Source organism: Punica granatum, chromosome 8, assembly GCF_007655135.1.
Source record: "Punica granatum isolate Tunisia-2019 chromosome 8, ASM765513v2, whole genome shotgun sequence".
Taxonomy (NCBI): domain Eukaryota; kingdom Viridiplantae; phylum Streptophyta; class Magnoliopsida; order Myrtales; family Lythraceae; genus Punica; species Punica granatum.
Window position 1 is genome coordinate 5,511,926 of NC_045134.1, and position 27,631 is coordinate 5,539,556.

The 27,631-nt window shown below is 38.0% G+C and overlaps 2 protein-coding genes across 3 annotated transcripts; one reads left to right on the forward strand and one right to left on the reverse strand.

Moving 5' to 3' along the window:
* Nucleotides 1-447: 447 nt before the first annotated feature.
* LOC116215841 (20 kDa chaperonin, chloroplastic-like) lies at nucleotides 448-2,672 on the forward strand. 2 transcript variants are annotated; one of them, XM_031551623.1, is made up of 6 exons: nucleotides 448-608; nucleotides 835-1,013; nucleotides 1,330-1,509; nucleotides 1,623-1,778; nucleotides 2,045-2,122; nucleotides 2,335-2,672. In XM_031551623.1, exons 2-6 carry the CDS (start codon nucleotides 837-839, stop codon nucleotides 2,506-2,508), a joined length of 765 nt encoding a protein of 254 aa, XP_031407483.1. In that variant the 5' UTR covers nucleotides 448-608; nucleotides 835-836; the 3' UTR covers nucleotides 2,509-2,672. The 2 variants fall into 2 exon arrangements, with proteins under 2 accessions (XP_031407483.1, XP_031407484.1); XM_031551624.1 differs by having other exon boundaries at nucleotides 509-730.
* Nucleotides 2,673-2,886: 214 nt separating this feature from the next.
* Nucleotides 2,887-10,126, reverse strand: LOC116215840 (auxin response factor 19-like). The gene is made up of 13 exons (XM_031551622.1): nucleotides 9,515-10,126; nucleotides 8,351-8,463; nucleotides 8,140-8,235; nucleotides 7,926-7,982; nucleotides 7,670-7,825; nucleotides 7,483-7,567; nucleotides 7,261-7,351; nucleotides 6,994-7,158; nucleotides 6,629-6,824; nucleotides 6,346-6,484; nucleotides 4,181-6,012; nucleotides 3,704-3,894; nucleotides 2,887-3,481 (listed from the first exon to the last, which is right to left on the reverse strand). Exons 1-13 carry the CDS (start codon nucleotides 9,555-9,557, stop codon nucleotides 3,301-3,303), a joined length of 3,345 nt encoding a protein of 1,114 aa, XP_031407482.1. The 5' UTR covers nucleotides 9,558-10,126; the 3' UTR covers nucleotides 2,887-3,300.
* Between the last annotated feature and the right edge of the window lie 17,505 nt (nucleotides 10,127-27,631).

Below are 27,631 nucleotides of genomic sequence, written 5' to 3' on the forward strand. Positions count from 1 at the left end.
CTTAAAGATGAAAAATTGAACTGAATTAAAAATTTTCGAGAAACCTCTTACGACGTCAAACCAAATTTAAACCGAACTGAATTTCTGTCTGATTTTAATCAACCTTCAAGTTCGAACCGAATAATGGGAACCCATATGCATTGCCAAAAACACAAGGCAAATGCAAATCAAAGCAACACCTTCACCAAACAAACAAAGAGGGTTGTCCCGAACAAGAATAATCACAAATACTAATCGATAAACGCGAACGCCTTATGTCAAAATGAATTTACGGCAATCAACAGTTGTGTCGTTTCAACACAGGTATATGGTGTTAGACCTAGACCCAGTCGGGGAAGAAGTAGCCCGCGATAGCGGGGTTACAGGCACATCGAACCGTCGGGTAAACTTCTAGAAGCCTCTCGGCATCAGCTGATGAAATAAAAATTTTAAATTTTTTTTAAAAAAAAAAAAAAAGAGCAAAGAGAGTATCTACTCTGGGCCAGTCTAGGGTTTTATCTTCAGACATTTTAAAACACTCTCTCTCTCTCTCTCTCTCTGCTTCCCCGAAGCATCAAAGCGAGTCCTTATCTTCAAGCTTAGTATCTAAATCTTCTCCGTTCAAAAAGGTACTGATAACTGTCAATTTTCATTGAATTTGGCTGCCCCATCGGTCCCTGAATTCCGCTATGTAGCTTGAAAGCTTCAGTTCCACTGTTCAGTTGATTGGGAGCCTGAGTCGAATTGAGCTGTATGATGTTTGGTTTTGTCAAATTCGCTTAAAGTAGTGATTTTTCTTTCTCCCTTTCTTGTGTCTTGCGATTGAAATTTGAATTTTTGTGCGATCGACGACAGAAATGGCGGCAACTCAGCTCACTGCACCGTCAATATCAGCTAGGAATCTGCCCTCCTTTGAAGGGTTTAGGCCTTCGACTGTGAAGTTTGCTTCAGTGGGACCACTGAATGTGGGGTCCCTGTCCCGGAGGTCGTTCCGAGGGCTCGTTGTAAAAGCAGCCACTGTGGTTGCTCCGAAGGTACACTGTTCTGTTTTTTCGTGGTATTTGTTCTTTGGAGCTTACCTTCTTATGATAAGGCATTGGTTTATGGCCTAATATGGGGGATTTGGTTTCTCATGTGTGGAAGAGATGGGCTCGAGTTGGTGCCTAACGCATTGCTTTTTCAAGACCCATGTGTTATTTTGATTGGTTCATTTGGGTAAAATGAATGATGTTGAATGCTGGGAAATACTACGATATTACTTAAGTTTAGAGCGTGGTTTTGGCAAGATTGATGTTGTTTGCTTGTTGATTCTTTTCAATTAATAATCTGAGCTAAACCATCTTTTTACAGTATACTTCAATCACACCACTGGGTGACAGGGTTCTGGTAAAGATCAAAACTGTGGAGGAGAAGACACAGGGTGGTATTTTGCTCCCAACGACTGCTCAAACGAAGCCTCAAGGAGGAGAAGTTGTTGCAATTGGAGAGGGCAAGAAGTTAGGAAACACAAAAGTTGACATCAGTGTGAAGGTGATTCATGTTTCTCGATTATTGGTCGTCACCTGGTGAATACAAGTAATCTAATGTACCTCATCGATATAGTTATCTTGCTGACTCTAGTATGGGTTTGTTGTGCATTTTAGACTGGAACCCCAGTTGTGTATTCCAAGTATGCTGGGACTGAGTTGGCATTCAATGGTTCAAGTCATATTATCTTGAAGGAGGATGATCTTCTTGGTACTCTAGAGACTGATGATATCAAAGATCTCAAGCCCTTGAATGATAGAGTTCTAATTAAGGTACATTGTCTTGCAATGATCTGTAAATAGCTGCATGTGCAACATTATATTGGGTGACAATGGATATCCAAGTTAATGAGAAAGGAGAATTTTGAATGACTGCTTAGGTAGCATGTGTAACCAGTTGCAGATAATGAGTATATGCTTTCTTTTTGGGGTCTACTGTTGTCCTCAAGTTTTTTTTCAGTGATTTGACTGAGTTTTGCATATAATTCTAAGGATTCGATAAATGGATTGACCGCAAGAGTTTTATTTTGGTTATGCAGATAGCTGTGGCTGAGGAAAAAACTGCTGGAGGATTGTTGCTTACTGAAGCAAGCAAGGAGAAACCTTCAATTGGCACGGTAATCATATCCTCTGTAGCACATATCAGCGCTAGAAATATTTAAATACAAGCTCACTGGTAAAAATAGGAAGTCTTGTTTTTAGCAGAGGACGGAATTTTTTTTCCAATCTGGCAATTCGTAGAAAACAGAAAATTGGAAAGGCTTTACATGACCGGACAAAATTCTTCCAAAATGGGATGATTAAACTCATGTCATGTATGATGGAACAGATTATCGCAGTCGGTCCAGGCTCTCTCGATCAAGAAGGGAAAAGGACTCCGTTGCCAGTCTCCTCCGGTGACTCTGTGATGTACTCCAAGTATGCTGGTACTGACTTAAAGGGAAGTGAGGGTTCTGACTATATTGTCCTGAGGGTTTCTGATGTAATTGCAGTGCTCTCCTAATTTGCCTCTTGTCTACAATTAGAGAATGTACCAGGAAAATTCTTGAAACTGGATCTTTGATCTATTTCAGTTTTGATGATGAATTGCAAGAAAACATTGGAACAATTAGACAAGGTCATGGGTTTGAATACGACTGGAAACAAGCACACACGTGTTTATGAGCATGTCAGACGATTAGAACATAGTGTCCTACCTGTTTAAATCCGGCATTCTGCATCTTGCTTGTTTGAATTGGAAGTTATGGTGGGTTATAGTCAAATCGGTGGAATGGTTTTAATCCAAAGCTCTGAGCAAAAGTATAGAGCGAGGAAATGCAGAGCTCTGAGCAAAAGTATCGAGCGAGGAAATGCAAACACAACTTTCTCGAGTAGATGCAAATTGAAATGGCAAAAAAATAATCAACATGTTATACTTTCGCTTCCAAAGAGGTGATAACTACAGTTGCTATATACTCTTTACAATGGTCCTCAAGCCATACGATTTACAGTGTCGACAAGAAACTGCAGAAGTCGCCCCACCCCCTCCCCCATATAATTCTGTACTACATACCTCTACAAGCTCATTGCTTGTTCACTCGCAATCCCAATCTAGCCTCTAAGACCGCAACCTATGATCAGATCAAACAACCATGGCAAGTCAAGAATGACAGTAAATGTTAGTCAGCAGCTATAACGTTAATGGTGTGGTCTAATACCCATGAATTCAGCAAATACCCAGAAAGCCACACCGAGGTTTCATTCCGTTCCGCATGGACAAATGGTGATGAGAACAGAGATGATGTCCTTTTTCATTTTATCGATTGAAAGAAGCAGCGGAGTTGTCATCGTAGTGGTTCCTCCATGCGTTTCCACTGTCAGTGCCACTGCATGCTTGATTCGAGACGGGTAGATTGCCAAGACTGCCCTCCAAGCTCATCTGCTGCACTTCAGCAGACGAGAGTATCTTTATGCTCTGAACATTGCTGACAAACTCCCTGCAATATAAAATCAGGACATGGGTCAAAGGTTGTAATGGGCAAAAGATACTCCTATGCTCATTCATCTAAAAATAAAATTTTTAAAATATCTCAAACTTTGGCCTGTTTTTCCACAGCAAAATTGCTGTCTTAAATGCCTGGGGACTTCGGATTCTAAATGTTCCTTCTGCAAATTCATCAACTCATAAGTTCATCAAGAGAGAGAAGCAGGAGACTTACTCCCAAGGATCGTCACCGACAAGCAGCATATCATTTTCGCGATCCATATAAACTAGCTTCCATTCAGTCCTCTGGGGATCTTCCAACTGTCCTTCAATGCCAAACATGCGGGCCAAATCCCGCCTAAGATCTTCATAACCTCCGTAACGGGTCACATCAATGGATCTACCCACAGATCCACGCTTTCGAACCTTCAAAAATTCAAAACCTCAGTAATTAGATAAAACTTTCCGCAACAAGATACATCACACTCTTCAAGTAGTTACACAACAGTTGATGTCCATTGTTGGTACGCCTTCATAAGATGGCACAAGCTTTAGCTTTGATTCCGTCAGTTTTTGTTCTACAGATTTCTACTTCTTGCATCTCTGATCAGTTATTGCTGTTACACCACCTTAAGTACTTAAAACTTCTAGCAACTGTTCCCTTCATAGAAGATTCATATTTGCAAAGCAAAACAATGAAGATGTTGCCTACCTTTGTGTATGTTCTCACACGTTGATTAGCCCATATCCCACCATTGAGAACCCCAGTATCATTGATGCCCACATCGTTAGAACATCCCGCCTTAAAAGGCATGTTTGGCACTCCAAAGGACTGCGGACTTATGGCAGCAGTGGAGAGCTCCGTATCTATATCTCTGGGGTTCCCACCATAGTTCGCCAGCAAGTTCTGGAGGTCCTTCTGAGAGTCAAAGCCCCTTGATAACAATGTATCAGGTGCAAGATTATCAATGTTATTAGTAGCAAAAGGAGAACTAGTCTGAGGATTGGACTGGACATCACCATCCAACCCAAAGGTAGGGAGGGAGTAGTTCTGCTGGATTGTGCTTGCATCGAGGCAATAAGAGGTTGCTGATGAGGACACCTCCAACTGGTCTGTGAGGGCTGTTTTGTATTTTAAGCTGTCTGGTGCTTTTGAGATGGGCATTTCAGTTTTCATTCGGGCCTCGGGCTTGACCTGATGATGGTGATTGTCTTGGATCAGATGGTTGTTACTTAGCGGTTCCAGGACCGGGAACACGGCTTGTGAATTTTGCTGGTTCTTGTTGAGGAAGTTCGACGTTGGGACGTGGCAGTTGTTAGTCGAAGGTGATGTCGAGCACGATGGGGCATCATTCTCGGACAGACCAGAAAGTGGTCTGATAGTAGTGACTGGCTTCTGCTGTGACTGTAGGAGAGGAGAAGCAGAGAGGGTGTTGCAGCTGACCTGCTGCAGCTGCTGCTGCTGAGGCAGCTGGAGCTGTTGCAGCTGCTGACTTTGAGGGAGCGACTGTGGCAGTTGAGGCTGCAGAAGAGGGCTTACAGGGGAGAACAACTGCTGCTGCTGCTGCTGCTGCTGCTGTTGCTGCTGCTGCTGCTGTAGCTTCTGCAAAAATTGCAGCTGAAGCTGCTGCTCAGAGAGATTGTTTTGCTGTGATAGCTGTGCAAGCTGAGGCGACAGCTGCTGCTGCTGCTGCTGCTGTGCCCGCTGAGACCAGCTCTGCTGAAGAAGTGACGAGGGCTGATGCTGTTGCTGTTGCTGTTGCTGTTGCTGTTGATGCTGTTGCTGCTGCTGCTGCTGGTGCCTCTGCAAGAGGCTTGACTGCTGTTCCATTTGAGAAGGGAACTTCGGGTCTTGGGGCAAAGAGGATGAAATCTGGACCGAACATTTGGCAGTCCCATGGGTAGTTTGGAGTGACTGAGCATTGGTCGCAAGCAATGGCTGCTGCTGTTGTTGGATCTGCGGGAACAGAGCAGGCTGCTGTGACGCTGTCTGACTTGGAATTGGGTTAGATGCAACTACACCATTATGTACAAGGGGCTGGACCATCTGCTGCTGTGACTGTTGTTGTGGCTGCTGCTGTAACTGTTGCTGAAGCTGCTGATGTTGCTGTTGTGCCTGCTGAGTGGGCTGCCGCTGCTGTTGCTGCTGCTGCTGCTGCTGCTGCTGCAACAGCTGCTGCAGCTGATGCTGCTGAGACCAAGCCACATTGGGCTGCGGCAATTGGGCCAACGTGTTTGGTGGGTTAGTTTTGTTCAATTGGAAATTATTGTGATTACTCTGTGGAGGGAGAACAGGGGACTGGAAACTCAGTAATTTGGATGGGTCATCAAGACCAAAATTAGTGCCATGGAGGCCAAGGGAGGAAACGAGTGGTGGGACCAGCCCTGGTTGAGCAGCCTGGAGCTGATTGCCCTGTTGCATACTCATCCACTGTACCAGGCTCAGGCCAGGGAAAATCGAGTTTGAGCTATCTTTCATTCCAAACTCATCTCCAATCCACGGCATGGCCCTCTTGAATGCATTCTCTATGTCAGACTCATCTTCTGCAAGTTCAAAAACGGTATACATTTATGAGCTAATGGTTTTCTTGAGCCATGCATTGTTTTGAAGAACACTTCCATTTCTTTTTTTTTTCTTTTTTCTTTTTTTTGGAAATGTGTCCAAATTCTCTTTTCTTCAATATCTTTACGCAAAGGAGAATATCAACACTGGAAATGTAATAGAAAACTGTAACCAGCTCAATAGTTGTTCCTCTTTAGCAAATAGATTTTTTTCACTCTGTTTTTCAATTTTCATTGAAGATTAAATGAATAAAGCGCATAATCGAATTTGTATTTGCTGGGGAAAACAAATTTAAACTTTGAAGTCAAAGTTACCTGGCATCCCGGGTTGCCTAGGAAACTTGGGTCTCAAGAATGGAGGTGGGCAAATGTAGAAAGGAGTCAAAACAGGCTCAATCTCCCATATTGAAACTCGGCTAGGACGTTCACCAGCTGTAGACTCATCCCAACCCACCTAACAAGGAGCACCATCAGCATATGAACGTGGCCAGAAGAATTGGTTAAAAAGTAACTTCAGAGCTAAGACTAGTGTAAGCACTTGCAAAAAGCTCTGTACTGATGATAAAAAAATGCAATAGCGGTATTTTCTGATATGTACCTGAAGGTTGCGCCACTGAGAGCCCTTCCATCTGACAGGATCTAGGTCACTGATTCCTGTGATCGTACCCATATATCTTCTTATCCCGGATTCTTCTGTCTCAAACATCATTCTGAATCTCATCCCAAGGGAGACTTGGTTGTAGAGGGCTTTGTTGTACTTTGCCAAGGGAACAACAAATTCTGCAGGACTAGCCCTATTGAAATAAACAACTCATTCATCAGATCATGTTTACCCGTATACTAATAGTGAACATGCAAAACTGTAACTTGTGGTATAGGGTCAATCACTTTTACCAAAAATCTAAGGGATAAAAACTTTATGGAGACAATTTACTGCAATAAGGGAGAGCGGTGGAATTGTACCTGGGATTGTAGAATATAGTAAAGGGACTGTTATTAGCTGCGGCATGAGCTGCTGCTGCAAGAATCCCGATGTGCATACTGTCACTGGAAATAACCGAGGAAGACAGAGCAGGTTGCATCCTATTTGCTCGCCTTAATCCCAGTAGGAGCTGTGATTTTTCATCTCTGCAACCACCAAGATTTCTTTTTATCGCTCAGAAACAAAGAAAATGTGAGCCCTATTACATGCAAACTTGATCTGCCTAATCTATCAAATAATAAACAAACCTTATGAATAGAACAGAGTCGCCAGCAAAGAGCCTCTTTGTGCTAACAAACACGCTCCAACCTGTTGTCAGCAGGTGCCTTTTCGGCTGCCCTGCAAATAAATCAGCCACACAGTTTCAAATTCAGTGCCTTGACATCCCTATTGGTTTAAGGAACTGAAAACATTCAGCAAAAGCATCGACAGAATAGACGGCCCAGCAGTGACCAGATCTGCAACTATACCGCGGTAAATATGCCTGAATGTCCAAGTATTGTCATGTAAATCTCTAGCTACTATCTCCTGAGCAGGGGGCTGCATCGAAAAATCCTACAGACAGGAAAAAAAGAATGCTGAGCACTTCGTGAGCAAGAAAAATGCACCTCAGACATCTCATAAGCTAATATTGAATTTATGAAACTCAGCACGCACCAGAGATGGGAAAATCTTCTCAGCTGCTCGACGAGGCACAGAGAATCCACCATGAGTGCTCGTGTCACTGGCTGTGAGAGTCTTGCAGAAGAACTCTGCAGGCTGCCTGCTTTGCTTGAGGGCCATATTGGATGCTAACAGGGCTTCTTGATCGTACTGCAGAAAATAATTCTCATTTATTACTAGCCAAGAGAAAAGGAGGGAACCATATCGTTGAAGAAGATTAATGAGACTGCAAATATAAAAGCTGACCTACTTTGCTTACTGGTCGGAGGGTCATCTGAGCATAGACTTCATCAGTTTCCAGATCAGCCTGATTCAAGGCATTAGCAAGGGTAAGATCTCCCTTTAAAAGAACAAGAAATTCTTCTATTCTCGTTATTAAATTTTGTGTCTGAGATGAATTTCCTTGAGCTATGAAAAAAAACAATAAGATTGCTGCCAGCAAGAGGAAAGTCGAAGTAGCATACATGCAGCGTCACATTATGAAGCATGCAAATCAACTTCGAAGGTAGATTAGGATAGCTAGGGACGCAAGTGGTCTCCTTTTGCATCGATGCTGCGACCTGAAAATTTCAGCAGTCAAGAATTTGAATAGAAAATAATAATAATCACTTTTCATTAGAAAATAGAAAATTATGGAATGATTGTAGGGTTTCGAGCGGAGAAGCTTAAATGAACCTGCTCACTGTGGCCTTGAGGAAAATACACGACAAGGCTCCCGACTGGCGGCAAAGAAACCAGTGGGCCAGCACAAGCATGCCACAGCTCTGAATTAATAGTCTTCTTTTCCCCTGCTCTCAGCACAAATCATAGCAATATCAATAAAATAGATATTTCATTAAAATGGAAAGAATGGAAAAGTAAAGATAGTTCATTCAAAATCAGCAATTGTGATGTCTGACTCGCCATATCCGTACTTCAAAATACACATAACTGGCCTTTTTGTGTACTGGAAGAGCTTACAGAAAGAAAAATATAACTAAAATTACGAATTAAAAATTACAAAAAGTCTTTTTCTTCCCTCTCATTTCTGAATGAAATCCGACTTCTTATTAACAGAATTTGATATGAAACATGGTGAAATGGAGTCAACATATAATCTTGCTCGCCATTGTTCTGCGAGTCCATTCCACTCCCTTTATATTCCTTTGAACAAAACATGACATAACAATCATCACCCACTGAAATCCCACATGGTAAGACACGCAAATTTATCTATGCAAAAAGAGGGAAAACAGGGAAACAACTAGAACCAAACATTCAAGAAAAGAGACGCTGCAACAGATGAGACCAAATAACACGTTGTTCAGAAGTGCTGCAACTAGTTTCGACTACGACCAAGCACCTTGCCCGGTTACAAAACTGCTGCAAGATACTATTGCAGTTATAGCTACTCCAACTGCAGATTCTGATGAACCGTTATAAACATTCAGTTCCAGCCGAAAAAAATTACAATACGTCAGTTCAATGTTTCTGAAAGCAGAGAAGACACAAGTACAAGAACGACAAACTCATCCTTAGTTTTAAAATGATGTTCTTTTGAGGTAGTCGATACAACTGGAGCTGATATCCTTTCTCAATCAACTGTCTTTGACAAAGTTCAGATCCAAAATAACCATGAGAAGCCTCTCAAAACTCTACAAGAAGCAAAAAGATGAAGAGTTTCCTTCAAAGGAAACAGAAGAACTGAACTCATCACCCGCTTACCTTTCCTCATGACACCACAAGCTCAAGAAAATAGAGAGGGAAGACAAACAGAATTTACTCGCCGACTCCATCACACAAAACAAGAGACCTGAAGTAATAAGAGGAGAAGAAATGTGTGATTTTGGGAACACCCACCTTCTCCAGCACCTGGGCTAAAGCCATTTGAAGGAACCTTCATTGCTAGCTAAAAGACCACCACCTGCTGAAGCTTCAAACCAGTTGGGTTCTCAACAATTAGGCCCCAAATCTTTCACCACAAGCTGAGCTTCAACCCCACTAACTGCAGCATCATTTACCTCCACAGCCTCAACCTCACACACCCACATTGAGCAGAAAGCAATCAAAGCGGCCCCCCCTCTACCTCTAGCTCATAAAAAAGGGCTATTTCAGCTCAAGGGCCCTTCCAAGAACCGCCTCCCACAGAAAAAGATCCCAACTTTCCGCAGCTCATGAGGCTCCAATCATGCAATAACGTCAAATCCCCACATGGGTGAGTGAGAGATCAATCAAGAGCTGCTGGAAGTGCCCAAAATTGGGCGCGGAGGAGAAAAAGAGAGAGAGCAAAAGGGCAGGGGAAGACAAAAAGGAGGGACCTTGGGATTTGAGAGATGGGGAAGAATATGGTGGCAGGCAGGGGGACGATCAAGGTTGGAAAGGCACTGACTTGTCGCCGAGAAATCAGAGACCGGAAGCAAAAGGCAGGGAGAAGGCAAAGGCAGAGAAGAAGCAAAGGCAAAGACAGCGTTTCTTTTTTTTTTCCCTTATATATATAAAAAAAGGGGGAAAAAGTATAAATAAATTAATAAATAAAACTCTTATGGTTTTGGATAGAGTAAATTACATGTGTTTTTTATTATGGACAATTAGTTATCATGTGGTGTATTCCGTTGTTAAACGTAAAGGATTACTGTGTTAGTTTTTTTTCATTTTCAGTTCTCAATATTTAACATTTTAATCATTTTGGTTTTATATCTTTTTTCTTTTATCATTCATACCATCAACTTTTTATTTTATTTCATTTTAATCCTACAAAAAAATCGAAAGAGAATGAGGGAAGCTGTAGACCTCGATGGAGGGGTCGGAGTTGCCGATTGGCGGCCCCAACCCCGAATCAACTGGGGACTCCGATTCGGAGGTCCTAGGTCGATTCAGGTTTTGGGTCGCCAATCGACGACTCCAATCTCTCCATCGAGATCGTCGGTACCCACGGAGGATGTCGGCGACCTCGGTGGAGGGGTCCGGCAGCCTCGACTCTTTCTTCCCTTTCGATTTTCTTTATAGGATTAAAATGAACAAAATAAAAAGTTAAGGGTAGGAATAATAAAAGAAAAATATTGAAAAACAAAATGATTAAAAAATTAGAGATTAAAGACTAAAAATATAAAAAAAAATTAATGTCATAATCTCTTATATCTAACGGAGTACACCGTAGAGGGGTTAATTGTTCCTAATAAAAATATATGATATAATTTGTTTCGATTCTAAATCACTTTTATACTTTTATAAGAAAATGCTTATGACGTCTTCGTGTTTAATGTGAACAAGCCGACATGAAATAGACTGAGGGGGGCTGATCTGAGCTGATCATCAAAGCATTGGTTAAAAAAAGAACAGAAAGAGCAAACTGCAGCGCTGCAATGCCCTCTCTCTTCTCCCCTTCTTCTCCTCTACCGCCATCATTAATTTTTCATTATTATGTATATATACACACACAAACATGTCCATGACTGTCAAGAGGACAGCATCATGTTATCACTTAATCAATTATTAATTATGTAGAAATCTTAAAAAGTAAAAATAAGGCTGGGGAGAAAGTTGGTTAGTCCTTTTTCATATTGCTTTTGAGGAGACAATCACTTCTATCCTTGTCTACTATTTTTTATTAATAAGGATATATGCATACACGTACATACGTGCATATATGTGCAACTCTATGTATATATGATTAATGGAGCATGAGCAAGAGGCTCTAAGGGCTTGTTTGAACTACTGAAGATTTCTGGAAGTAAAATCACTCAACATAAAATTTTGTTATACCAAAGCTGTTGAGTTGAGCCAACCACTCTGTCATGCTTCCTGTAGACTGAGAAAGGTCTTTGTCTAAGTGCTTTCGTATTTTATCAAGTACCCAATTAGTGCTATATTCGAAAAGTCTAAACTTTTTTTTAAAAAAAAATTACGTGTAGAGAATTTCAAATTATCAAGTAATTTAACTTCTCCTTGTAGCAATCTCTGATGGACATGGATTGTTTTACTGTACGAGGAGAGTAACAACCCTGAGGCACAACGATATTATTTGTTGGTTCGATGAAAATCTGAGTTTATAACGTAACATTTATGAGAAATTTCGTATCAACGTATAATTTTTGGTATAGAAGTCTAAGAAATAGCTAGATGGTATATGATTACATATGTACTTTCTTTGATATGATAATATTCCCTTACAAAAATCAACCAAATTCATGCTAAATTCACCTCAGATTTCACATAAATAAATCCACCCCTCGTCTTTTGTCCTGTGGCGAGCACTTTCTGGCAAAAATATGTGAAGTGAAATGTCATTGTCTAGGCTGGGGGGAAGTACTTGCCCTTCCGTTCCTTACTTTATTATTTTCATTAATTATTATTAATATTTGCTATTCCTTTTTCCTTTCTTTTGTTAAAATTTGCCTATTATGGTTAAGTCTGATTTGGCCTTGTGGCACGGGATATGAGCTCAGTGTGGAAATATTCCCCCACAAAGTGGACGCGCATATGAAGTTTGACTAGGTGGGCATTTTCTTTTATAAAAGAAAGTTCACTAGTATTTTATATTTTCAGCCACTTGTATAAGGAAAAACAAATGTAAATCTAAATATTGTTACAAGGAGTCCCATTAGTGAGTATCAATAAGAAATTTCCTTATTTTTAGACTAGAGCATATGTCACCAAACTATACCATCTTTCTCAATCATAATATATATTTTTATTGCTTTAATTGCCTCTATTTTTTATGGGATTTTTCTCGGGATCGATCTTGGACCCACTCAACCATAACCCATGATCATTAACATGGTCTAATGATTCTTATGATCCTTTTATTATCTTCTTATCTTATATTACTATTTGTTGGAAAAAGTCCTTTTTTAATAAATGTTTTAACTTTTTACCCCGAATAAAGATGGATTGTAATTTAAGTAAAGGTGGGGTCGTATGATTAAGAGCCTTCCACAAAAGATCCATTCACAAACTCTCTCTAATCAATTATGGGCGTGTTTAGGGATGTAAACGAGCCAGACATTCGCGAATAGCTTGGGTTTGGCTCAATAAAAGTTCAAATTCGGCTCGCTTTTATAAAGCTCGAGCCCAGCTCGGCTGAGCTCGCCAGTTAAACGAATCGAGCCAAGCTCAATGGTATTCGACTCGTGAAACTCGCGAGCCTAAACAAGTTATATATATATATATATATATATGATGAGTTATTATTGTAGTTCAATCCAAATTCATGCCCAATCCAAGCCCATATGAGCTCAAGCTCACAAGCCTATCCAAGCTTGAGTTCACGAGTCTATACGAGCTCTAGTTCACGAGCCTTATATGAGTTGAGTTATGTTGGCATGACAAGCTTATACGAGCCAAGCAGAGCCTTCGTTAAATACAACGAGCCGAGCTGAGCCAAGCTCGAAGGTTAGGCTCGCGGGAGCTTGAGCCCAGACCCGAGCTCGCGAACTAATAAATGAGCCGAGCTCAAGCATAGTTTATTCGGGTTGGGGTCGGCTGGCTCATTTGCACCCCTATATATGTTTCTTTTTTTTTTCTGATGGCCATGAATAAGTTACATTAATGTGGGGCCATTTGCATAAAATTACCATTTTTTTTCTAAAATTGTCATTAAAAAGAAATATGATCGTAATTTTTTCATCTCTATATATAACATGAAGAGCATACACATGTTTAGGAATACCGAATATATGATAAAAATAATAATAATTTTTTATAAGGGAAACATATTAATATTGTCTCATATATATATATATATATGTACTTTGAGATTGGAAAATTAGAATATAATATATATATATATATATATATATATATGTAAGTTCTTCAAATTTTAAAATGTAGTTTTCATCACTATAGAAAAAAATTGTTTATTCATCTTCTTTTCAACAAATAAAAAAATAAAAAAAGAAACAGTTATTTATATGTAGAATTCTTCATTTCATTATTCTTAATCAGCTGCCCAAGAAAGTGAAATTAGAAAAAAAAAAAGAAAAAAAAAGAAAAAGAAGGGCTTGCAAACAAATAACCAGTTTACAAATATCATAAGCATGCACGTACTATATGGCATAAAGATCAGCCTCCATTTGTGCGATTACTTCAAGTAATTTCAATTTAAGTAAATGTATTCTACGTGATTCACGGTCAACATAAGCTCGTGTTGGGTATTTATTAATATGGTATATGGACGATGATATCACTAGTTGGAGGTTTAACAAAAGAGTTTATTAGCAAGACAATATTAATTTGATTTAATTAGTTTAACTACATAAACAAATGACATTATAATGACGGATTAGTTCTCGGTCCGATGGGAATAATACGAATAAATTAGTCAAGCGGAATTATTAAAATAGAGCCAAATAATCGGCCACTAGCCGCAAAAGCAGGAAGATGATCACATGTCACAGAGGCATGGGGTTTTGTTCGACCTGAGACATCATTATACTCCAGTTAAAGTTTCATACCCTTTCTTTTATTCATTATTTATGTTACATGCGAACCAAGTTTTTTAATGATTTTGTTATTGGGTGATAAAGTTTTTTAAGGATTTAGGAGATACTCACATGCAATTCTTTTGCCTTTCCTTTCTCTTTGATTTAGTATGATCATACATATCTTCAAGAATCAGTCGGAACCATGAAAGACGGGGTCCCTTTCATTGGTTTTCCACTCGATCGGTGGCCTTTGCCCTTCTAATGTTTTTTTTTTCTCTGTGGTACCCTTTTAATGTCCTCTCAAATTTATGATTCAGAATTGACGCTTAATTTTCTCTTTAAGTTTTGCAGCGGTTAATTACTCTTTGAATAAAAAATTTACATATTACATTTGTCCAATGCATATATATTTATATATTAGTTCAGAATACTATCACGGAATTCTCCCTTTCTTGTTATGAGAGCCGTTAAGACTTCTAGACAAAACCTTAGCTTGTGGCCGATCATCCTTTCGAGTCTCCCCATAAATATTTTTTTCTAAATTTTTAAAGTTAATTTTTAAAATTTTCATAATATATTTATATATTAAAAGTTATCGATAAAATTATTTATTGCATATCTCTTTTTATCATAAAATTCGTAACAAGAAGAATATCATTATTCATTAAAAAAAAAGAAACATCAACATAAGATGAAAACAAAAAATGCTGGTGTAAAGAGCGAGTTACATGTTTAATTTATGTTTTTTGTCGAATGGCCAAAAACATAATATTATCAAATGAAATTACTTGCCCACGTTTTTTTTTTCTTTATAAACTTGCACACCTTTAAGATGGCTAAAGCTTAATTTGTACTCTAAATTGTAAATGCTGATGTGGATATAGCTAACGGCTGACTGGGGTGCAGCTTGACTTGGATGCCAAATAGGCATGGTATCTCTTTCCAAAATAGAAAAAAATAAAATAAAGTATTCTAATAAAATTCAAAAGAACCAATCAAAAAATCAACATGGGTTGGTTCAAGCGATTCGGCACTTATTCCGCTTAAATAATGTCTCAGTTTGAGTCATTGATAAATGTAGAAAATTTACGCTGGATGAGTTTTACCCTTTAGTCGGTCGACCTGGCTCTACTAGATTAGTCGGGACCCAATTGGATTTTCGGATACCAGGGTCCATATTGAAAAAAATAACCAATCAAAATGCGTGTAGCGCAGTAGCACACACTCTTCTTATAATAAAGAAGTTCGATGTTCAATACCAGTGGGATTACTCGTACCATTTTATTTTATTAGTTATTATGATTTTTATTTTATTGTATTAGATTCATGAATCTCCCTTGAAACCGAATATAAATCAAAATAAAAAAAATATAACTTGAAAGAAAAAGGAAAAACCAATATATAAATTGGAAAAAGGAAGAATGGGAACATGCTGGCATTAAGAAATGCTCCCATATCAACCAACGTGAATTGATTCAAGCAGTTTGGCGCTTGTTCCACTTAAGTAAGGTCTTGAATTCGAGTCCTTGTGAATGCAGAAAATTTACGTTGTGAGAGTTTTACCCCTTAGTGGGCCAACTATGCTAGACTATATTAGTTGGAGCCCAATTAAATTTTTCGAATCCCAGAGTTCACACCTAAATGCCCGCATCTCCCTAACTGGTGGAGACCAGAATGGGAAGGAGTCGGCGACTCCATTAGCGAATGCTGGAGTTGTTTTTTGGCAAGCGGCCGACTCATCTTCTTCATTGTCTTTACGTCTCTCTCTCTCTCTCTGAGCTTGGTCATCCATATATCCATGGCTTTGGTAATCAGTGGAGCTATATGGAGGTTGCAGCTTGGACAATATATATTCCATTCTCATGTTGTTCATTGTCGTAAATTTGAGATTGCCACACACGAACCTGTTCATCGATAACCTTTAGACGGCTCTGTTTGAGCAGCCATAGACCAAGATGTCGATCGACAACCTTAAACCGACCCTATAAGAAAGAAGGACAGAAGGGAGAGACGGAAAGAAGTTTGCAAGCCTGCTCTGGTGAGAGGCTGGCCTCTAACCCCTTTTGACACCGTTGTTAATTAGAGCCATTTCAACGATAGTATGTGGCTTGTGCAGCTGTTGCTAGGGGGATCTTTGGCCCCCTTTGCATCAGAGGCTGGTTCCGATGGTACGTAGCGTGAGGCGGGTATTGGTGTCTTGCTGACCCAGGTCTCCAATTATTTAGGGTTTTCTAATTGCATTTTTTTTCTTTTTTGAATTTTGGTACGTGAAATGAAATTATCTTATTTTATGTATGAGAGTGATATGGTGCACCATGTGGCATAACATTCATGGTGTCAGTTTCTCACCTTAACCGTTCTTATTGCTGAATTGGAATTTGGGTTTTAGAACTAAAGGAGGACTAAGTATTCAACTAAACGGGAACATGCCAGTCTTTTTTAACGAAGTTATAGAGATGCAAGTTTGTCTAATCCTCGTGGCAATGTATTTGATTAATTATTACTAAGATTTTGTGACTTACTGACTAATCCAAAACATCAAAACGATGGTATGATTTATATTTACATATAATATCGGATCATGCATGCACTTCCATATATGGAGTAATATATATATATATATATATATATATATCCTTATGCCACACGTATGCACTTTGACTGCGCCTATTACATACTCGATAGAACGTACATGTTTTTTATACTCGCCATATTCTTCTTCTTCCTGAGAAAATTAACAACAGTCAGTATGCACGAGGACTCTCCTAGCTTCAACATATGTAGAACAGATTTTGAAGCTGCAGTGAAAATTAAAAGAAACCTAATTATTTGCCAGGAGAAGCCACACATACACGGAGGAAATAATTATATATATGGGCATGGGGCAGAAGAAGGGAAAGGCGGCCGATCGAGAAAGAAGCAGAAAAAGGCAGAGGTGGACAATGTGCTGACTGCTGAGCAGAGCGGCAGACTGAGAAGCCCTAAGAAGACTAGACTAAGGGCATGCATGCATGTGATAGGGCACAGCTTTTGTCGGTTCAACCAACCCTCCAACTCGGCAACTCCGACCAACACTGTCTTTATTTATTTTTTCTTTTTTAAAAATCACGTTTACATATTTATTTTTTAAAAAAATTTCTTGTACGTTCGTGAATTTCCATTGCCCACCCCTCCTCCTTGACAACTCAATACATTTAAATAATACTAATAATAATAAAAGAATTGGTTTCTTTGGCCAAAAAAATATCCTTCCCATCTGCAATAATAATGATGAAGAAAATCCACTAGTGTGGCGAGGGCATTCACTTGTACGGATGGACAGCCTCTTCCTCGACACTCCCCTCTCTCTCTATCTTCCCACTTCTCGTATCGACTCGACTCAATTATCATCCTCATAGTCCCGCATCTCTCTTTCATTCACGTACCTATGGCGCGATATCTATGCCTGACAGAGAGTAAGGTATGCTCGATATGTGGAACCCGCCTCATACATTAGAGAGCGCATCTTCATTGGACGCAATAAAAATCTCTAGGCTTGCCAAATTATTGCACTAATCTTATACCGTCACACCAAATGGAACCATCTAATTAAATAAAATAAAAAGTTATGGTCGTGTATATATATATATATATATAGAGAGAGAGAGAGAGAGAGAGAGGTGTGTTTATGACCTAGGGAAAAATCTTAGATATTGAATAGCATCAATGTATAGCTCCATAATGAGGTACTTGTAAGATAATAATTCAAGTATTATACATCTCATCAATTAATCAAGTTCAATTTTGCTCAAATTATATTAGTTGGAGCCTTTGAGCTGACAGATATGCATATCGAAAAATATATATGTATATAAAATTAATAATCATCTAGCAAAGGTTGAAGAACTTGGAAATGATAACGCTTGTCATGTATAAATATACTGATCAGCTTCCCATGGGGTTTTCAATAATGGAAGGGACGATCGAGAGAATATATATGGTGCCATGCCAAGAAAGTGGACAAGACATAACTATGAGCTAGCCATAAACTAAAAGGCAAACCTTATCAGAGATTTCGCGTAAAGAGAAGGGGATCACAAATGTTACAAGATGTTGTGTCTCGTCCACAAGTCGTCTTTCACTTCATCAAACCCGAAAATTCTTTAGACACGCCGAATTTTGCTTTGTGATCAAATGGTCACTAGGGATTGCTTGCCACATTCATCTATGCGATGTCGTGTACCCGCATGAAACCAACCTCACTCCTCTCTGATTTTTATATTGACTCCAGTTGGGGATGCCAGTGACGGATTAATTTGGGACCAATATTTCAATTCTAGAAGGTAAAAGATTTGTCTTACATTTTTTTATACATGTGAAATATAAGATAGATATATATATATATATATATAGATAGAGGTCGACTTTGAAGGCAAGCGAAATTGGCATATATATATATATATATATATATATTGGTACGTCAGAGTGGGTTGAAAGTAGCCAAATATGTGTAAAACTCGATGTTAGTAGAAAAGAAGTAACACGAAGTAAAGAGGGATTAGACGAATAATTATATAAGATCCACCGTAACACGATGGATTAGACCAAACCTCCTCGATCAACATATTATAGGACCAGCTCATCCAAAAGTTTATTAAATATCTTAATATTTGTAGTTTTGCTTTAGGTTGTCAGTTCATGCACTAAGTAAGGAGGTTTTCATCACCAATAAATGCATCGAACTGATTTGTAATTGATTTTCAAAATTTAATGTACTATATGCTTATCAGAAAAGACATAAGTCATAAGTTGTCTCAATCTGATAGGTTCCATATGTTTCATTTTAACAGGAAACGTGCTACTCAAAAAATATTGTGATTTAAAAGCATCATATGACTTAAATCAAATTCTAAAAGTAGCCAAATTAAAAGTATCATAGGGAGACTCACAGTACTAATAAATGAATAATGGAGTAGGAAATGAAAGAGAACGGAAATTTTCACTATAAGTGAATCTGAAAGTTTTGTAATTTTAAATGAAGATGTATATTATTACATTACACCTTTTTTCATTGGTAAACTGGTAATTAATTTGTTGAAGGAAGGAAGTAGTTGGAGAAGCAATAAAATTAAATTTGAGGAATAGAGCAGGCTTTCTTTTAGGCTGGTAAATCTGCTGATTGTACATCTTTTCACCATCGAGGATTGGGAGAAAAGAGAGAAGTTTCTCACGCACCTGTTTGTTTCAGCAGGCAAATTAGTGAAATAATTTTAATTTCTTGGATCTAAGAATGACCAGTACTAGGCATCCACATGGCTCCCAAGAACCAAAAAGGGAGAATATATAATCACATTTATATGAGGATTTCCCATGAAATGACGCTTATTCCCCTGTCCAATTCCTGGATTAACTCCAACATGATATTCTCTCATCAATATTCATAAGAACATATTTGATTTCAAATCAATCGATCTGTCATAATATTTCATAGTGACCGACCTGATCATGACCTAAACCACATACAATCCCAAGCTAGTAACAATATTACTATTACACGACTGAACAAGATCCCAAATATTATATGAACGACGGTCATCTAGAATTCACGCCACATACCGTGATAGTTTCGTTTGAACATTGCCTACGGCTTAATATTGATATTCGAAACGATCGAATAGAGTCGTATGCACGTTGATCATTGCTGGTTCTTGTGGTGGGGAGGCATCTAAAGAATAAATAATGTAAATATGACCAACGAATTCGAAAGGCACCATGCTCGGTTCATGGCTTCGAGAGATGGGAGCATGTGAGGTTAAATCATCGGGCTAAATCATGGGATCATTATTCCCCAACACCACTAAACAACCTTGGAATTTCAAAACCCTTTTGCCCCTCTCATCAAAAAAATATATTGTAAACAAAGCATCAGATGTTAGAATAATTAAAGACGGTGACATGACATCAATATCTTTTCTAAATTGGCCTTTGGAGATTCACCACACACGCCCAGCGTTATAGACGGGTCTCTCACGGTCCCTATTTCTTCTAATTCCTGCCAAAAAAAAAATCGTATCCATGTGATGGGAGGACATATTTATCGGTACACCTTCGGGAAATGAATTATGCACAATATACATACAAAAGCCACCCCATAGATCGATATGATTCTTTGTTTTTTTGTGAATTTTGTTATAAATTGTGCGTCATATTCCGTACGACGTGATCAATATGAAATATTTATCTCGGGAAGCAAGAGAGGAAGATGTACCTTTAAATTTGTAGGGTTTGCATATCACTATCAGTTTTGTATTCTTTCTTCAGGATAATAAATGTGACAGTACCCTAATGGTAGTTGAGTGGGATCACTTCGGTCTTGCCCGAGCATATATAGTGGGTGGTCGTTACCTCTCCATCGATTTTTATCAAAATTCGATGTATACAATTATCAGGAAGTCCGTGAAATGTGACCGACTCTTTATTCGTGGGATTCAAAATTCAATATATTGAATGGAATAAGTAGCTAGCCTAATGCAAGCTGGTTCCAAAGATCTCAAATTAACTTTCTAACTGATTTATTTATTCTCTAAAGTATTAGGATTTTTAAACTATAATGAGCATTGTATATCTATCTTTTATAAGGAATTTCTGATGTTATTTTCTCGAACGTATCCTCCTCAAATTTTCACGTAATTTTTTTCTTACAAAAGAGACCCATCGAAAGTATAGTGAAATAAAAATCTTATACCAAATAAAAGTACATGAATAGTCCCACCATGAATATCAAACATGAATTTCTTACTTATCGCGCTAAGTATGTGTTAATGCGCTACACTCATTTTGATAATTTTCTCATAATTATGTTTCACCTTGATTTTTTTTCAATGTGTGTCCTTGTATATAGATCTTCCTAGATCCCATCTAATTCAACTAATCTAGTTCGAGGCTCGAGTTACCACTAAGAAGTAATAGTCTCCCAACATAAATTTTTTTATTCATAATACAATCTGACATTTTTTTTTCTTGAAAAAAAAACAGTGTCGAAGTTGTTTATTTTCTCCTGATTTGGTCCGTTCTCTTCCTCACGATCTCATTAACTTTATTAGTCCCCCACCGAACTCCAAATCCCAATGAATTCCCTTCTATAGCTTAGAAGAACAGTTGCCCCAATGAAGTCTTGGATCGGTTGACCATATAAAATCCGAATGCATATGGCAGAATTCACGAAATTTGTTGTAATCAAATCCTTGAACACATGAAAGTAACGTAACCAATTGTTACAGTACTGTTGGCCTATTGTTGATATTAGACTAATTGTACATCGATCGAGAAGCGAAGGCAAGGGGGATCAGTCTCCACATAGGACAGCTACGTCGATGTTAATAATATATGTGGAGCCACCACTGTCAAGTCCCAATCCAGGTGATTCAACCATGTCCATAAAGGGGTCTCCATATATGTAAAGTTGTTCTTATATATATATATATATATATATATATCCACTTAGGAAAGGCCAGCCACAATATTTTTTCCTCTTTGCGGGGTCCATAATGAATCTCATCATCTTAGTGAGAGCAATCTGAATGCACCATTTCAATTGGTGGGGTTCAATCAATCAATCTTCCTATTCCTCCTCTCCCCTCCCACTTGAAATTGAGGATAAAGACACAGGCTTTAATGGGAAATTTTATGGTGCTCTTACGGCCCTCCGCTCAATAATCGTTCGATCCCTTCAAAAAAGAGAGAATATGAGAGAGTGGGGAGTGATTCAATAGCAAGGGCCCGAGGGGCCTGGCGCCCTTGGGGTCAGGAATGGATTAAGAAAAGGTTGAGGATGACGATTCCCCTCTTAAAATTTTGATGCTACGAGGGTATTTAATTTTTTTTTTCAATTTTACTATAATAATATCGTTATTTATCTCCCTAACTCAGGAATTCTTTGTTCCTATTCTTCTCCCACTAATTTCACCGTGATCCAAATTCTGTGTCCGTCCATGCTCGAGGCACCGGGGAAACTCCCAAATTTTCTTTCTTATTTAGAATAAGAGAATGAATCTTCCTCATCTTCTATAATTATTTTATGTCTTTCTATCGCACATTAATTAATATTAACTATGTTAAGGATAATTAAGATTCTTCTTGGCAGCTCACATGGACTTCATTTTTTTAAATGATAAATTGTAATATACACGTATGCAGTCACACAATGGATGAAAACTCTACTTGATTATCCAATTAATTCAACCTAGTTTCTTCAACAGTATATTGGTAAAATAAAAATGCCATATTTTTGCTCGCTAGCTGTTATGCTTTCAAGTGGTTGGGGACAAGAAGGCTACAATAAGACATCATAGGAATCATCAATTGATGAGAGGATCCACTTTGCACCAATGAACAGAACAAGAGTAGATGGGATTTACTAATGCCGATGATAATGTACTAATCTATACATACTTACATGCATATATAAATATATTCCCCATCTGTCTAGACATGTTGAACATGGAAGATTGTTCCTTCTGTGTCCTTGTGATTGTTCCTTCTGTGTCCTTGTTCATCACCTCGGCCCTCTCTATTATAAACTGCCTCTGTACTAAAAATAGCAAGTGTGTGTATATATATATATATATAGAATGAAACTATCATCATGTAACAAAAATATTAATAAATAATTTTCAAGCACTTGGGTGGAAGCCTTATTACGATAGATGGTTGTAATTGTAATTGTATGGTCTAATAATTGTGGATAGATTGCCTTTGATTGATTAGGTAGCTCTAGTTCATTCACAGTTGTCGAAATGTTTGTGTAATGCTATGAAGCATGGGCCGGCGTGGTTGTAAGCCGAAGATTGTACATGACAAATAATGTGAGAAACTCGATCGTGCATAGTCAATCAAGGCTGCAACCCCACCGATTGCTTAAATTCACCTCCAAGCAGTAGCCCTTGAGTTGTCTTTTTTAGAAACCGACCGATTCACATGGTTTCAAGTTAAACTGTAAGATATATGTGAAGCGATGTACTTTTTGATTGGAAGCTCACAGCCATACACGACACATTCAATCACTGAGTATACATCAAACTACCCATTCTTTATGATAAAATAATGCGGGAAACTCGATCATACACTGTGGATCAAGCCCACAACCCCACCCATTGCCGAAATTCACCTCCAAACGATAAACTTTGAGTAGTCTCTTTTAGGAACTGACCGATTCACATGGTTTTAGATTTTTTATCGGAAGCTCACAGCCATACAAAGTACGTTTGACCATTGAATATATATACATCAATTTAATTGTTTGCAGTGCTTTCCCTTTTAACAGGGACGAGTCAAGAGCAACGTCGATACGGGAAGATCATGAGACTTCAACTCCCACATCAAAATTAATGTTGAACATTGGATTTGTGCAAGTGTCGACGTACAGGTCATGGCATAACATGAAATTAACACCATATAAGGACATTACACCCACAAGTCTAAATTCCAAATGACAAATATAAAATCAACGGATCGAGTGAGACCTTCTATATAATTCAATATTCATCATAGCTCAGAAATTTCACTGCTTTATCCCCTAATGGCAAATGGCAAACCCTAGACCTTCCCTTTTTATAACAAAGAACATAATATGTACACAACTTGAGATACATGCATATATACATATATATATATATATACACATATGTATATGAATAGTTATTCTGACTTTGCATATCAAAGTGGAGATCTCAACAGTGGACATGAGACCCCCAAAAGGGCAAGCAAAGTCCGAGATTCACGGCAGGGTTGAACCCTAGAGGGAACCTACCCCAATAAAAAAGTGTCACCTCCAAAGTTTTATAAACAGAGAGACAGAGAGATAGTAATTGGACATCAGTAAAATAATTAATATGATTGCTTCTGTCTCCAGCGGCATTATGATTTTATCAAATGATTTAATAAATTTTTAATTTAAAATTCTACAGTAATTATTTCGTTATAAAGAAAACACCGACAGCCCCACAGATTTATGTTTCCATCCATCCAACTCCCACTCTCTGCAGTAAACATTAATCTATTTGTTTTGCGTATGCTATTATTGTCCTTTCACGTGGGGTTGTGTGATTAACTATTAATTTAATTCTGACTAGCTACTATATATATGTGTGTGTATGTATCTATGTATGTATTTATGTGTTAATACATGTATATGTACGTGCTCTGAATTTTCGAGAACGTTTGAGCTTGAATTATTGAAGTATTTCTAATTATTAGCACATACAATAATAATTTTTTGCTCCTCGTGGGGATCTTTAACAAAATTTGATTATCTCCAGTGAATGCCAAAAATAATTACTTCCTAAAAAGAATAATAGAGAAACGTATATATACCATATATATTTATTTACATAGAACAAAAATTAAAATATAGGAGTTTTTAACGCTTTAGAAAATTAGAAATTGACTGTCCTCAGCTACCAAAAACAGAAAATGACTATAAGATTTTTTCAATGCTCGTACTTCAGTATGTGACGTGAAAAAATAATAAAAATTACATGAAATGGATGATTGGATTCAATTAACATTCGGACGGTGAATCATAAATTTGTCTATTGAAAAAATTTATTTAATTTTTTCTCACATATTATTATAAGAAACGACAATCATTACGATATCTATGAACTGTGATATTTTCAAACATGATTAATTTCTGAGAGTTAATTATTACATCTGCCAGCTTGCCAATTAATTAGATAAGTGTTCTATGCCATAAATGTAATCACACAGTAAATCTTATTATTTCAGTTATTAATAAAAAGTTTGAAGGAGAAAATAATTAACTATGTCCTGCCCTAACAAGTGTAATTGAGATAGTTTCATGCTTTTAATTTTACAAAACTAATACAGTGATTTTTCACAGATAAATAATGCTCTATTATTGCCACCTTCTAGCTGCACTCCTAAGGCATAATTGAAATAATTAGTCGCATGCTTCAAGTTTTACAATTCCAGTAACAGATCATAATGGTTATTATTATTATTATTTCACACAAATTAGGGAATTAACGGCATATTTCTTCGGGTGGTGTGGCGTTTAAAATCATATTTGTCTCAGCCAAGAATCTCGATTAGGCACTGTTCTTGATCTACATATCGATAATGACATCTGCATGCACATAATATATATATGTATTTGTGATCCCACGTCGACTGGGGAAACTTCATCCACATTGACCCACCACACGACATATTCAATCATGTTGTTGGGTTGCTTTCGAAATTTCAATATCTAATAAGATCAGTCAGTGATCGCGAACTAGGTTTAATCAATTTCTTTGTTCTCTTAATCGTAATTATCGCTTTCATGATGATGTTATGCATATAATTTTATACTGTAATTTTTTGAGAAATCGATTTAACTACCTCGCTTTGAAAACTTAATGTGTACGTCATCCGCTAATGATGATTTAAAGTCCACCTTAATTATGTTTATATATTCTTTTTGGTACTAATTACACTAATTATTTTATGTCAATGAACTCTTTTTTCTTTCTTTAATTTTTTTTAATTGTTGTCAAACCCTTTTGTTCTTCATTAATTGACCTTTTCAATAAGTACCACTATCGTCTATTGCTTCTTTTGAAAAACATATTCTTTTTTCGGCTTTAGTATATGTACTAAAATAGGGATTTTTCTTTTCGATCATTTTTTTTTCTGATCATAAAATTTGTACAGACGTCAAAAAGCCACAAGGCGAATTGAGTAGAAATTTCCATGCTCAATTTCTTTTTTTTTTTCGGACAATTCAACAATATAAACATCAAGACGTTGATGCTTACCTAAAAAGAAGTTTTTCCCGATATCTTTAAATTCAAAATAGATAACAACGATGCTCGTGCGTGGAAATCGGTGTATTACAAGAATCCACTCCCCCGTAGCAGATCCTTTTCATAGAGTTGGCAAAGCTCGTCCAATGCTGACCTTAATTTGAAGCGTCAACATGGATCTCAACCATAACGTCTACGTAAAACCTAGTAACTAGGTTAGGTCATTGCATAAAAGGGTCGAGAAAAGCAGTGAACTAACGTTTTGGAAACCTTTCCAATTAGAACAGGCAAAACCGGATAAATTTTACATACGTCAATCTGGCAAAATCGAGGGGATTAATCGCACAAGAGGAATGAATTGGAAAGGGGCAATTTAAGTAAATACCCCATAAATCTTTCTACATGCAAAAGGGAGCTATCCCGACAGCTAAGATGTGAAGTGGGTCCGACTACTGATAATGGGCCTCAGGTGAATTAAGAATGGGCCTAATCTGTCCATTTGATGTGGAGCCCAAACGTAACCCGACCATGCGATCCTCAATCGGTCGGATCCCATCTGACGTGGGAGCATGCAGGCCTCATCATGGCGTTTATGGTCACCCACTCGTCAACGTGTAAAATGCACCTCGTGGAATCTTTATTTTCCCTCTCCCGTAAATTCATACCGAAAACTCGAACACCGCCTATGGACCCGACGGATCGACTGCCGTGAAAGTAAAGTATATCATTGATTTTTATCAGTTGAATGCGCGATAAAAGAATATATTATGTAAGTATCTGAATTACAGTCGTTTGCTACAATCGTGAAGAACAATCCATGTGCCTCTGATGTTGACCCCAGTGCAACTAGGGGATTGACCAATGGTGGATGTCTTCTCAGACTCTGTTTTCACCCATTTTATATTGGATGGTCAATGGCCGTGAGGAGTAGCATTGTTTCCTAACACGGTTGGGTTCCAATTGCTTTTACATCTTAATTGGTTTCCAATTTCAAGTTTATAGAGAACACAAAGGAATTAAATTTCTAGAAAGATATTATCAAATGAAAAAGGACGTGTCCGAAACCAAGTTAGGATACATATAACGAGTCAGAATCACATGATTTGTGGATGAAGTTCGTTTCTAGGTACCATGTCGAGCTGAATCCTCAAAACCGAATATCAGATTGCTTAAGGTATCATCACTTGTCAAGCATCATCATCCCAAAGAGGAACAACACCCCATGGTGTTAGTAAGGCACAATGACTGCTTAGCTCTGTCAGGAAGGGAGTTTGGTTTAGCTACCAAATTCTTGCACGCGACCTCTTCCGGTTTGTCGGATTCATATTTCCACGAATCCGAATCCAACGAGACAATAATGGAGTTCCCTTCTAACTTTAGGCAAGATTCATAATCTGAATTCTCTGGAAGCTATGTATGTTGGCATATTTTAGCTGGAAACCAAATCCTTTCATTGCCAGCCAAGGCTTTGGAAAGGATAAGACCCATCACCCAATTTTTTAGTAGATCTCACAATCACTAGAAATAAAGAAAATTTATTAAAAATAAATAATTTATAATAATAATGAAAATTATATTATATCAAAGTAGGGACAGAAGAGATTGTGATCATGGTGGTTATGATGAGAAGATTTCAATGTCCCACCCCTGCCCTATTCATTCTTTAGCCCTACCACACCTTAATGGCATATAATTCCATCATAAATAAGGGCCGTTCAACTTTTTTCAAGGGCATATTTTATTATACATAACACATTAAAGACCACTGC

Coding starts and splice junctions, on each gene's coding strand:
- LOC116215840 (XM_031551622.1), bottom strand. CDS start 9,557: ATGAAGGTTCCTTCAAATGGCTTTAGCCCAGGTGCTGGAGAAG. Junction 7,826..7,925: donor CCCTCCGACCAGTAAGCAAA/GTAGGTCAGCTT, acceptor TATTTTCTGCAG/TACGATCAAGAAGCCCTGTT. Junction 7,159..7,260: donor GACTCTGTTCTATTCATAAG/GTTTGTTTATTA, acceptor TGGTGGTTGCAG/AGATGAAAAATCACAGCTCC.
- LOC116215841 (XM_031551623.1), top strand. CDS start 837: ATGGCGGCAACTCAGCTCACTGCACCGTCAATATCAGCTAGGAATCTG. Junction 1,510..1,622: donor AAGTTGACATCAGTGTGAAG/GTGATTCATGTT, acceptor TGTGCATTTTAG/ACTGGAACCCCAGTTGTGTA. Junction 2,123..2,334: donor AGAAACCTTCAATTGGCACG/GTAATCATATCC, acceptor ATGATGGAACAG/ATTATCGCAGTCGGTCCAGG.